Raw genomic sequence first — 14,575 nt, 5'->3', positions numbered from 1 at the left:
TCTTTACATACATACTGTATTAGGTAAGATTAGTCAGCAAACTTAGTTCTAGAGACGAAATGCTTTTGTGTTTCTGAAAATAGCAATGTGACACTTGATAACAGGTGTGGGCAATCAGCTATTGCCCTAGAAATCAACAAACGTTGTTTACAGTCCTGTCACTTTGTTGTCTTAGCGATCCGTATTGTAGCATAGACTACTGTATCCGTCTTGCTTTGTTCCAGCTTGAATGGTCTCGTGTATGGGTCCCTCTCGTCTACAAAACAAGTAAAAACCAGATATCAAGAATTCGACAAGATCATTTAAAGACAACCAGCTATTTTGTCACAAAGGTTTTCTGTACAAAAAAGAACTCAGGAAACCATTTTTGAAGTGAAACTTCTGCACTGGTATTTTCTAGAACATGGTTGATGCACAAAGCATGAAACAGTGTTTGTGATTCAGTGATAACTACCTGAAATCAGTATATCAATGACTGTTCCAAAGTACTGCATATCAAAACCTGCAAATTATACTCAGAGCTACACTTGTTTTCTAGGACCTCAATCTCTGTGTGATACTAAAGTAGGTTGAAAAGATAAGGCCAAAAAGCAACGATACCTACCTGATTGCTTGTGGCCATGTTTCTTTACACAAAAGAAAATAACAGCAAGAGCAATGATGACCACTGTCCCAGCAGCTGCAACGGTTATCACCATGTACAAAATAAATCCTCTCATTCTGTCTGGAAAATCATAGGATAGTATTTTAATTCTCCATTCCATCATGGCTTTCACACAAATGTTAGCAATTTACTCCACAGTTAAATGAAATTAGGTGTTTGATGTATCCCCCATTGCCATAAAGATTTTAGGACGTTGCCTTATGCTGTATTATTTCTCCCTATTCATAATATTCTCACTTTAGAAAAGCATCACTGATTATTCTAAATAAAATATAATATATACACGGGATACCTCAGTTGTACTAATTCATGTGTCTTCAATTGAACCATTAATTAATTCAGCCATACTACAAACATAAATACATAAAATTTAAATTATAAGTAATTCATACTTTATTTAAGTGTGGTATTTTTTGTCATCTTGACACACCCCTTCACCTTAAAAACTGAGATATACACTTTCTAGGGCCTGTAAAGTATCAGCTTTTTATATTACTCTACTTACTTTGAGTTCCACAGTCGAAGCAGACATGGGCATGCTCTTGGTTTTCAGCATTGTTCTTCACCTCACAGGATAATTTTCCAGACACCACAGCTTTCAATACCAGTTCATCCTTTTTAATGCTTTGAGATACACTTTCATCCTCTAAAAGTGTTCCATTGAGCCTACACTCAGATATTAAATCCACTTCAGTCTTCACTGAGCACTTAAAGAACACTGTCTTGCTTTTCAGAAAATTGTAAGTCACCACAGGCTTAGGCAATGCTGGGTCTAAAAACAAAAAAGAGAAAAAATGCAACTCAAGATTACTCCAACTCCAGACTTCTGTTGTAAGTTTTATTTGTAATGATGAGAACAAGTGATTTGTAACTAAAAATTTACAATTTACATTTACTGTAAACTACAAAATGCCTAGAAAATGTAGTTTATAATTGGGAAGATAGATAAATATTAAATATTACTGTGATTGTATTGTTGTTTATTTGTTATTGGAGCTACCCTCTAAAGACGTATTACTATATACAGTATATTACTGGTAATGTCAAAGTAAGATGTCTATGCTGTCTTCACAGTATTTATTTTCTAAATACTTTCTTTGGACTTTCCAAGGGTCCTTGTATTGCTCAAGGAATATGTGAAAATTGCAACGATGCAGAAAATCGTTCTTACTCATTTAAAGACATATTCCTGATCACTGAACTAGAAAAGCAATTAAACATTTTGCTGAAAATGCTTTGGACATTTGCATTAAAGAGTGCATCTGTGTTCTATAGTTTTTCAAATTTAAGATCTCTCATTCATAATCATGTTGTACTCTAAAAATCACATCTCACCTTGTGGTAGTTCATAGACAGGTCTACATTCCAAGTGTGTTCCATTTTTGAGAATGACATCCATACTAGATTGCTCACATTCTAATCGTGTTCCATTTTTGAGAACAATATCCACACTACAGTGTCCAACATCACTCTTCAAGCACAAATGCAACATATATGTCTCATTCGGGAAAAGGTTTGTTTTGTTTTCATAATCACCATAGGATTGTGCCCTAGTATTATCATCAAGCATAGCCACAGAATTGTTTCCGTTTTTCCGGGAAATGGAGGAAAACTCTGACATATTGAATCGGACATGAGGAAATCCTGGGCTTCCCAAGACTACATTGAGACAAGAGACAAGAAAGAAAAACTAGTTTATTCCTAAATATTTTTGCAAAGTTATACATTTTGCCACTTACTAACTGTATCAAAAATCATCTTTTTTACCAGTTTAATTTGGCATTGGGTCATGAGTGTAAAAACACCTCTTCGCCAAAGCACAATATGGCTGCTGACTTTTTAAAATATAAAAAGCAATGACTAAAGTAAAATTAATGTGGGGTTCCAGCACTGTAGGTGTAAGCCCTTTGAAAACCCGTTTGGATTTCTACCACTGGACAAGATAATAAAATACTTTACTTCACTATAGGGAATCAGGAATAATTCACCTGATAATGAATTAATAAAGTAAGACAGAATATGAAAGTCATGCTAACAAATTTAAATTAAAGCAAAAATACAAATGTACCATTTGTGAAAAGAACTCACCAGACAAAAAGCTGAAGCAAAAAAGCATGACCAGAAGACTGCAGTGGAAAGTCATGTTCTCATTTACAGTCTGTCAATGCCAAAATGAGGGAATGAATATAGAATTCAGTGTGCTGAGAATTTCAACATGGAAGTTTCCGTATTCTAATTTTATGAGGCTTGTCTCAGTACCTGTTTGGGTTTCTATATAAAATCAGCCACTTTTACTCAGGCTCTGCTTATTTTACTCAATTCTGTTCAATTGACATCATGCAAATGAAGGGGAGACAGTAGCTTACATGTCAGGCATATTGTTCATGTGCTTTTTTTCTCCAAAAAGTTGAGAAATTTGTTGCACATGGTGACCAAATTAGAAAGAGCAGTAGCTTTTGTGTATTTTTGTCTTAGAAAAACTCGAAGCTTGAATCTACGCGTTCTATTAATGACATCTTCCCTTCTTAAAGGAATCTTAGCCTCCCTTGAGCTGTGTCACTCTCTTTGCATGTCTTAGAATGGGTGCTAACTGTATTATTCACGAGCCTTTAATTACATATCTCGTCTACCAGGTCATATGTTGTGCATGTGATATTGTTCTGAGAAATCTCTTCTTTTTTTTTTGATTGCACTTTGACTAAAAAGAGGAAAGTAAAAGTCATTCTTTTTCAACATGCGCTCATCTTCATTTTTAAAATGACCTGTGCAAATTTATTTTGATGAACACAAGAGAGCAAATGTACTCTAAAAGTAGAAAACAGCAACAACAATTTAAGCATGTTACAAAAACAAGTGAAGGCCATTTGGGGCATGTGGCTTAGTTGGTTGCTACTGTAGCATCTAAGTGACCCAATCACCCAAAGTGATTTTGTGCAGCTACTTTTCAAAAGGCTATTGAATACCAGCTTCAGAAAAACATGGAACCTCAGAAACATCATTCCAGAATCCTACAGAATACACAACCATTATCCATAAGCTGCATAGCCTAGTGAGTCTATTCTGGAAGAATAGGGCACAAGGCAGAACTGCCCTCCACCTGGATATCTTAGGGCAAGGTGAGGAAACAGCAGCTGCAGCAGAAAATGCAAGTCCAACACTGAATCAGACCCAGAACTGAACTCGCACCACATTAGCTGAAAGGCAGCGGTGCCAACCTTAATGCCAGGGAGCTGATAGTGAGGAGCAGTTCCACCAGCTCTTCTTCGTATTGAAATAGTCAGGAGTCAAAGCTACAGGACATGCAGGGAAATGATGCAATAGCCTAGCCTGGTGCGTACATTCACATCCGTAACTGTAAATAAATGTTACATCACCAGAATATTATACAGTACTAAATGATCAATAAATAATAATTTTCTTCATTCACCACCATAGTGTTTAATAATTGTTTAGCAGGATATATTGAAATTCAGAGATCCTGAAGTAGGAGAAAATGTTCCCACTTGTGTTGTAATAGATTACAATTGTTATACTGTATAATACAAAACGTGTCAATAGAAAGTTATACTATCACATACTATTGTCATAACATTTTTTAAATAAAGTCCCTGGACAAAATTCAACTTGACAGACAGGAGCCAGGCAAATGTCATTTTCCCTGACACAGACACCACAGTAAACAAATGTATACTATGAAAAAACAGTGCCATCACTGAAAGAAATTGTTTTTCAGGTCGTCATGTTAGATCTCATCTAAGAATCAGTCATGATAAAAGACACAATATTTTCCCGACTAATTTTATTCCTCAAATTACTAGTATATCATGTATAATTGTAGTTTGCTTAATTCAGTCAGATATATTTGGACTGTCTATGGAAATGAATTGAATAGAAACAATGTAACCTGTGAAAGAAAGACAGACTTTAGTCTTACTGATGGTACTGTATGTATTGGTAACATAACCAACGAGTTGCAACATTGTAAAGCAAATAAATGAGCATTATAATCATTTTTAGTTTATTTGTAGAATGACAAACAATACATGATCTTATTGTCATACTAAAATAAATTTTAATTCTCAGACTGCAATAACTGAACCTTTTCTGTCTTGACCAGAAGAGATAATAGATAGATACTTGATAGATATTTTATTGTCCACTACTGTTGAAATGTGTCTTTGGCTTCTCCCATAAAAGTACAAAACACACAAACAAAACAGTAAAATCACATGAAGTACAGTACATTACATCACAAACGTTTGTGATACATAAATAGACTACATTAACATACATTTATTGAGCAGTTTTATTACTGAGGGGACAAAAGATAATATAAATATAAATATCTTTATTTGAATTTGTTACCCTATACAGTCTCCCTGATGGGATCACTATGAATTGAGAATGGAGTGGGTGTGTGGAATCATCTGTGATGCTCCTTGCCATTCTGAGAACTGTATTATGATATACAGTAAATTGTTGAGCTGGGGCTGCTGTTTCCCAATAATTTTTTCTGCCATCTTAGAACATGGACACAAATACACATAAAACTGACTGTGTAGCACAGAAATGAGAGACAGTAAGTGTCATATCCCTGATAACAAAATGGATTCCATAATCCAAAACTGCTCTGTATAATTAAATATCAAGATCAATCCCTTTTTAAACCAGTATTTATATTTCTGTATCACATAGAGTGCTACCAAAAACATATGTGTATTTTTGATGAGACACAGTGAAATGAAGCTTGAAAATAATAATGAAATAGCCTATGAAGCTGCTTACTGTACATAGCCCAAATGTTGGCGTGCATGCTTTAAATGCATGCTTTAAATGTTTGGCATGCTTGCTTAAGATGCAAGGGATGATTTTTTATCCTAGTTCATCATTGCTGGCATTTGGATCAAAGGTTTTAATTCCACATAACCTGAAATTAGCTGGTACATTTTATTTTACAAGTTTACATTGGTCTCCTCTGGATTCTCCTATAAAGAAAAAGAGACAGTTTCAGAATTCAAAGCTACATTTCAAACACTGTTCATTGAAAAAGAACATCTTACATCACCTCTGGTTTCTTCCATATACAGTATATACAGTACTGTTTACTACATACAGTGCTCTTTAAACTTGAACAGCTAATCAAATAAGAGGGAATGCCACTGACCAGGAGTTTTAGGTTAAATTATTCCATGTCCCTGTGTTTTGTATTTATTACTTATCCAATTGACATTAGAAAACTAGATTTCTATTACTAGAGACTTTATAATTGGTTTTGAATTAACATTTGTTTACCAATATTTTACACCTAAGTAGTAATATAGTGTTTTCTTCTTTGGGAAAGAAATGCATATATCAAACTTGTTTACCACTGTAGTTGTCCAGAAAATGTCTTTATTTAGACAGGAGGTGTACAGTACTTACTTTGTTTTCCTAATTTTTAGACAAACCAGCACAAAAACAGAGATTGTGAGGAAGACCAAAACCATACACAAGTGACACATCAGATAAACTGCCGTTTCACTAATCAGACCTGAGAAGAAAGACAAAATCAATCCAAATGCCCTTATTAGAACAGCTATGTTATTATCTTTCTAATATACTGTAGATGCAATGATATACTGTACACAGCTGTATACAACAATGACATGTCCCGATCTGAACTAAAGCTAAGCTACAGTTCACGGTATAACCATGTGACATTGACCTTTGTCAAACTTACATTTATGAAGAGCAACTCATGAATTGCTAAAAACAGAAAAAATAATGGGATACCTGATTAACTACTTAATGCAACAGGATATCCTGACATGGTGTATAATAAGCAAAATATTTTATTGTAAGCTTACACCTCTCATTAAGCTTAGAGATGTAGTCCAAATATTAATACAACAATATTAAAGAATTGAATTACATCAAGATATATTTAATATTTTCTTCTATTTTTCAAATATATTGAGATGAACACAATTCATTATACTGTACCTTCTTGTACCAAACAGAAATAATCAATTTTCCCATCAGGGTTGCAGACTGTATGAATATTTTTGTCTAGAGCTGTGGAGTCTGAAAAAGCAAAAGAAAATCAGTGAATCTGCATCCTATTTCTGAAGCACATACCACAGACTTTCTGAAAATCACTATGATATTGAAGACCTCCCCCAAAATAATTCCATGAATTTCCTTGACTGTTTTTTTCCAACTGGTACCTGCAGATTTACTGATTTCAGTTTGTCATCTTTGGGGTGATCTACCTGACTTTTTCTTCTTTTCTTTCTTTTCTTGCAATACCGTATACAGTATATTGTTATATTTTGGGTCCAACAGTGATCGATTTTTCTTGTTGTGCTTCTAAACATTGATATTTTTATCTCTAAGAACTGTGATGTTATTGTACCATACAGACAACTTTCCTATAGTGGTTGTTGTCTGCAATATAAAGTTGTTTTGAAAATTTCTCCTTTATGATTCCTAAAACTTCTTAATCTTCCTAAAGCACTGAAACCAATTTAACTCTTTCTGTGGCTCCGGAATTTGGGTCTTTCGTTTATTTGTCGCTTAGTTTAGTGGTTATCTGTGAAAATGTGAACTGAGCTTTCCAAACTTCCATATGCAGGGGTATTTTCTAGAGAAGTAGTACTATATAATAATATAGTAGTATTATCAGTACACTGATAATAGTAAGTGTAATTATCAAATGTCATTACAACATTCCTTTTAACAATAATGTCCACACAAGTAGTAATAAATGCTTACCATTTATATACAGTTTAAACACAATTTTGTGTTTTGTACCATTTTTATAGAAAAAGTCTACACTGTAAACTCCTGAATCATTTTCCTGTATTCTGTTCATAATCATTGTTCCATTACTGAAGATCTTCAACCGATTTTTATAGTTTCCATTGTAAGAAGGGAAGGCTGTCTTGAACTGTGCCACAGAGATGTCTCCTTTCATCCATTTTATGTCATAGACATTTTCACCCCGGCCGTTGACCAAAGACAGAGAAACTGATCTGCCAAGGGATCCATAAACTGGTGGACGCTGTTCATTATCTGCAGCACAACATATTGAAAGAGTTATAAGTCAGCGTTCATAGCCCAAATGTATTACAGTTCTGGATTTAAAATTCATTAGCTAGAAATCCCAAACTAATTTGTATGACCTATGCAAATACCTTTAAATACTGAGAGCCATTAAACGTCAACCAAAGTTTAACAATGTACATTTGCATTCGGGTAAGATAACTTACAGATAACAAACAATTGTACAACTCCATGATGTGTATGTTTTTTTTCCACATCTAATATATCCCAGGAATATGGTCCTGTGTCTGGCTCTTGGGCATTATCCAGTCTTAGTGTCCCATTTGGGAAAAGCACAATTCCCGTTCTGTTAAAAGTGTAATAGTCATGATCTTTAAGGGTGGCCAGCAGATTGTCCTCCCTTTTCCAAGTAATGTGAACATTGAAGGGCAGTCTGACTTGCTGCACGTGGAGAAATACTGAGCTCCCCTCTTCTCCATCCACACTGACAAACTTGCTGTTCTCTGAGGGGAAAGCATAGGATCACCGCTTTTAAAATAAATTTGATCAATACTGACAGGAGACTGTAATAACATTGAATATAATATTGTCTGATATATTTTGTGCAGAGCAAAAAAAATGGTAGACATCAGGGTTGATCTTAAACCTTCTTGTTTATAAACAATGACGAGAATAAGATTTACAATCACACACTTGCTTATATGCATCTCCTATAAATGAAGACAATGAGCTTCAGGCGCTGCAGTACTTTTGTCTACGAAAGACTTAAAAACTCACCAAGCAGGGATAAACGATAGCTTTCCCTATGGCCCATTCCGTCTGTTTGCTCCAAAGTATATGTTCCCTCATCCTTTGCTTCTGTTCTGTCGAGCCTGAGAGTTCCATCTGGAAAGAGTTCTGCTCTGCCATTGTAAGCTTCATGAAGATGGACCTCCGAGTTGTTGAGACTAGCCACCTCCAAGCCATTCTTTTTCCAAACAACGCCCGAACTCCGCAAGTGGTTCCCCTTTTTTAGATACAGGAACACAGAGCCATATAGGATGCCATAAACTGGTGGAACTGAAATAGAATAAATTACACCTTGATTTAAAAAAAAAACTTTAATAATTTTGTGTCATTTCTGAATTACAGTGCACAAACACCACTACAGTGGGAATAACATTTTCTTTCTTCTAAGGGCTGTGAAGTGATTCACATGTAAATATTGTTTAGATACTTCAGGCACCAGAAAAGCAATGAAACATACTACAGTAATATAAAGTATTCCACTTTTAGATTTGTATACACATACAGTATTTTGATATTAATATGAACTTATACTTAGTTAAAGGGTAGAAACTGGCAAATTATTCTTAGCTCTGCTTCAACCTGCTTATCAGTTATGTAATTTTTTATTCAGAACAAGTGCTATCACATACAGTAGTTGTTATGAATATATTTACATCCACAAATGTATTTAGACAGTAAAAAAACAAGACAGTGAATTGATATTCTTGTCCTTAGTTTTTTAAGTCAATAAGCACTTTCACATTTTTTCTTTCTTAAAATTTGTTTTTATGCTCGAGCTTTGAATTCTGATCAATTTAATTTCTGTTTAATTTTTGTCTTTTTCTGACAATTGTTTTATTATACATCACCATAAGATAGTGTGCCACAAAATGCACTATGATTAGAAGATACATTGTATTATATAAAGTAATGTTTCAAAAATCTTTGTTTCATCATGATCACGTTTACAAATCAAATTGATAACACAAACGATGAAATACCCCTCACTCACCTCATCTTCGGTGTGCCAAAACAGTGAAACTCATGAGGATTCTATACTTTGTTTTGAACTGAAATTTCTATGCTAGTTAAGGTTACTGAGAGAAAATGATCAGAGGTTGGACTTATGCTTGGGTTGTGTATCGCACAATGTGCCAGTAAAAGACAAAGTTTGAGTTTGTAACAAGTTTGTGAAGTGGCAAGAGAGACAACTTTCTGTAATCATTACAGTACACTCAAATTATGAAAATAAAATGATACACAGTATTACTCATCTACATGAAAAAAGGGGGAAAAAATCCTGTGTTGTGACTTACCAGTTACGACAATACAATATGTTTCTCTATGTACAAACTTGCCATTGTTATAAATTTCCAACAAGTAATTTCCTGAATCACTTTCCATTGCTCCATCAATTCTGAGAGTCATATTAGGATAGAATTGGGATCTACGTGTATAAGTCCCGTAATACTGAGGAAGAGAGCTTTTATATTTTACCACCAGTTTATCATCTTTCTTCAATGTGTAGTCGTCAGTGCTCATATTGCCTCTTCTATTTAGATGTAGAAAAATTGAGCTGCCAGTCTTAACATGTGTCTCTTCATTGGCCTCTGTTATAAGAAGCATATAAGTGAGAATTACATTTTTTTAGCAAAGACAAAAGCACTGTTCCATTTTTCATACATTTTAAACCTGAAAGTCTTTTTCAAACTTTAAAAATTATTTGAAAACATTAGGTAAAATGTTTAAATTCATAAGTAGTAACTGTTTTTAAAATAATAATTGAAATATTAGATGTATTCAGTCACACAAAGTACTTTATATTATTCAATGTATTATTTTTTCATTGCATATGAATACAGTAAATATTCCCAAAAGCGTATTAATTAATTCTTTGTGCACAAAAGGTATCTTCTACATTTTGTCTAAAAAAAATTTTGCATGATTATACATATCTTCATAGTTTCAGCTGTCATATTGTTTCAGAATATGGTATTGTTGTTAGTTTGATCATTAATATAATTTAAATAAAATATAAAAATTAAACAAACTTGAACCATTTTGATTTTATTTATGATAGAAGATGATAAACCTTGCACTTTATACATGAGGCATATTCTTACACTTAAACTTGAAGGATGTTTTTAATTAGAAAGCACAGTACCTTACCGGTTAAAAATCTGGAAAAAGTCCAACAATAGACACCAAAAACACAGAGGTATAAATTCATATTTAAGTTCCACTGAGTGTAGTATTTACTATGTAAAAGAAAAATATTAAAGAATAAAAATGCATTTACTCTTTGCAGATATGTCACAAATTTTAATAGATACACAATAAAAAACAATGTGACCAGACACTCTTAGAATTCATAGTCCTGGGTATGCTTGGGTATGCTAGGGTATGCTTTGTGGGTCTATATTTATTAACAGAAACAGAATATGCGTGAGTTTAAATAGCTTTCTGTTTAACAGGCTGTTCTAAAATAAAAATGAAAACGTGGTTACACAAATACTGTTGAAGTCTTCCTGTAAAATACCGAATATGCACTACTGTGTGATCAGAGATAAGATCGTAGGATAAATTATTTGGCAATGTGAATTTGATTCTACAGTGTGCTGAAAGTTTATAATGAACTGTATAAAATGGGTGAAAATGAATAAATGAATTAAAAATGAATAGTGAATTTTACTATTTACTAGCATTTTGCAGTTAATATAATCTCAAATGTGGCCAATTTATGGCAACATACCAAGTGATTTTTAGTTTTGCTTCTTCTAAGAATGTTTATCCAGAAACAAAGAAAAATCATCAATTTAAGAATAAATTTTCAGATGCAAAGAAATGCTTGGATTGATTTTTCACTACCAACCAAACGAGTGGTGTCAGCAGATTACTGAAACCAGGACTCCCCAGGCAGTGTCTGTCAGAGAAAAGTAACTTGTTACATTGAGACTTCCAACATACCAGTTTATTCAAACTAAAACAACGTCTTTAGGAACTTATTGATTGGGTCACATTCAATGTGACTTTGAATTGAATACTCATCCTGAAAGCATCAACAGTTTCTGATAAAGTAGAAAGAGAAGACAAAAACAATTTAGCACCAATACTTTTTGTTCATATCTTTTGCAATTTCATCTTTTCAGTATTGTATCACAAAATGGACACTAGGTGTCAGAATAATCGCATCAAAATCCACTTTTGTGGCCTACAGGTAATGAACACTGTATACAATTAAATGCAGTACTCTTTATACTGTATTCATAGAATGTACTGTTAACATCATAAAACGATGTTAAATCATAAAAAGATGACTCTATGAAATACTTTATGAGCTTTCCAAAAATTAAAAAAAAATGATTTATCTATAATGTAATGGTATCAACCAGAATGAAGTCAACTTTTTACAAATGACTTTTAAATATTAATTTTTAGTACACTGATATAATAGAGTCATAAAAGAGCACTGCACTCCATAATAAAAATCAATGGAACACAACATTTTACATAAAGCACTTAATTAAAACTTTCAAACAATCTTTCTCCAGCTATCATTTAAGATGAACAGAAGATATAGTTACTAAGATAATCAAAGTTAGAATTTAAATATCTTTAGTTTTTTTTTACATTTTAGGGCAAACACCATTTTATATAGATGTGGCAATTGGTTTAGAGAATTAAATGCCAAAGTTATTATATATAAATGGGTAAAGATGGACATTTAGAAATGGGTTCAAATTGGTTTGAAAAAAAAAATACCAGATCTTTATGGGCAAGATCTTAATGATTGTGGTGTGTTGAAAGAAGGATAGGAGTAATCACAAAAATGCCATAGAAACCAGTAGTTCTTAATTCTTAGTTTGTACAAGCAGTCAACAGAAACATCTAACACACAATTTGAAATGCTTTTGTACTTACACTGAAAATAAAAGCTTCAATCAACAATACCTGACTGATTGTGAATAAGGTTTTCATACTGCAAGAACAATTTGTTTTATGACACATTTCATAATCAGATTCAAATTGGCATCAGTAGCTTCATACAAACTGTAGAATATATAATGTATTTCACAGTTAAAATAAATGAATGAATAAATAAATGGCATGAAAATAATTGTAATTATTGAAAAAAATATATATTTAATTTGGGAAACATGTTATGACAATATTGGACCTGCCATTGTGATGTTCCTTTGAATTTCTGTTCCTTCTAACTAGCCAGGAATCTTACAGCCTTCAGTCAGCTCTCTAAGCAGAAAACTGGAGTCAGGTAAAGGTCAGGGGTACAAAGCAGCACTCTGTATCACATGCAAATTGTGTCAAGGTAAGACCAAGCAAAGGGGCAGAGGGCAATAAAATGTAATCTTTATAGTCTGTCATAATCAAACTTTCCATAAACTATACCTTTATAGCCTGGCTTTAGTTAATGATTCAACTGGCAGGTGACAGAGATCCTCAGATATTTCAAAGCTCATCATGAAAAAAAACATCACCTTCTTTCTCATGGGAATATATTCACAGAGTACAAGGCCACAACAGTGCCATGATTTTGAAACCTTTATTTTCCTCTTTCTTGTTTTCTGTTTTCATTCACTAATATGAAGTTTTATTTGTAAACTTTTTTCTAACATGAGTCTAGTAGCTCTTTCGAAAATCAGTTTCTTTTTATCTGCACGCATTTTCTAACACCATTCTAATGAACTCTTTCTATAGTTTAACACTGAGCTCATTTATGCGTGCTGTCCTCAATTCTCCTAATGACTCACCACAAATTTCAGATGTCAACCTTACATTTCTAACCTAATATTACCTTTGAAGATATGATATAAAGAGTGTAACAGTGCATAAGCAACATAGAAATAAAAAAGAGCATTATTATTAATAATAATATATTGTTTTACATGTTTTGTCTGCAGGGAAAACAAACTCATATTGCAGTGTCTTGCAAAAGCAGAAAAGCAAACACAATCCGAACATGAACTTGATCATTTGTGGTGAAATATAATTTGAATGTCAAAGAACAGCAGATAAAATGCCGTGAAAAACCCTCCGAGTTCTCAAAGGAGCAGTGTGTGTCGTAATATTACCTCAAGAGGAAACGTCAAAGTGTAACCTTTCAAACGTTGCTTCTCAAGTGACTGGAGTCTTACTGGAACAAGCCGTAGATGTTGACCATTTTCTAACCACAGCAATCTGCCTGTAAGATCGCTCTTCTCAAAGAGGGAAAAAAGAACAAAAGGCTGAAAAAATCTTGTGATGAATGTGTGCAGTTTTCAAGGCTTTTCTAATAGAATTGTGCCATGATTGTGCATTTCTAGATTCTAGAAAGTACATTTCAAGATTAAGAACTTTTGAGTTTTTTTTTTGGATTTATGATAATATTATGTTAGATTGTTGGCAGTAAATCATCACCTGAAGAGAAAAGACAGTGCTATATCACCTGCAACTCACAACTGGCAACTCACTGAGCTAAGCAGGTGTGAGCTTGGTCAGTACCTAGATGAGAGACCTCCTGGGAAAAACTAAGGTTACTGCTGGAAGAGGTGTCAGTGGGACGAGTAGGGAGTGCTCACCCTGCGGTCCTAACACCCTGGAATAGTCACAGGGACGCTTTACTGTAAAAAAAAAAGTGCTTCATATGAGGTGTTAAACTGAGGTCCTGACTCTTCATGATCATTAAACATCCCAGTGTGTTTCTTGAAAAAAGTAAGGGTGTAACACAGGTGTCCTGGCCCAATTTCCCCCTGGTCTTCATCCATCATGGGCTCTCAACAATCCCCGTCTATGAATTGGCTTCATCACTCTGTTGTCTTCCCCAGTGATATACTGAGCATACTGATGCACGTTTGCTGCTGTCGCCTCATCCAGGCAGAGGCTACACATTGGTGGTGGTGGAGGGGAGTCCCCATTACCTGTAAAATGCTTTGAGTGGAGTGTCCAGAATAGTGCTATATAAGTGTAAAGATTTCTTTTCTTTTGTGTTTACAACAGTTGCACATTTAAGAGGTCCAGCACTATTCCGTGACAGGGGCCTTAGACCCATCAAGATTACCTCTGTAGAGCTAAGTGAATAAATGCACTGTAGATTGCTGAACA

At 33.9% G+C, this 14,575-nt stretch overlaps 1 protein-coding gene across 1 annotated transcript; it reads right to left on the bottom strand.

The window, feature by feature from the left end:
* Positions 1-4,665: 4,665 nt before the first annotated feature.
* Positions 4,666-10,018, bottom strand: LOC148821167 (cell adhesion molecule CEACAM3). The gene is made up of 7 exons (XM_088933432.1): positions 9,793-10,018; positions 8,486-8,767; positions 7,915-8,211; positions 7,418-7,717; positions 6,647-6,727; positions 6,086-6,194; positions 4,666-5,649 (listed from the first exon to the last, which is right to left on the bottom strand). The coding sequence occupies exons 1-7, from the start codon at positions 10,016-10,018 to the stop codon at positions 5,625-5,627; spliced, it is 1,320 nt and encodes a 439-aa protein (XP_088789558.1). The 3' UTR covers positions 4,666-5,624.
* Between the last annotated feature and the right edge of the window lie 4,557 nt (positions 10,019-14,575).

This window comes from Atractosteus spatula, chromosome 14, assembly GCF_055471065.1.
Source record: "Atractosteus spatula isolate fAtrSpa1 chromosome 14, fAtrSpa1.hap1, whole genome shotgun sequence".
Lineage (NCBI taxonomy): Eukaryota > Metazoa > Chordata > Actinopteri > Semionotiformes > Lepisosteidae > Atractosteus > Atractosteus spatula.
Note: the sequence above shows the minus strand (reverse complement) of the source record. Positions and strands in the feature narration are given on the sequence as shown.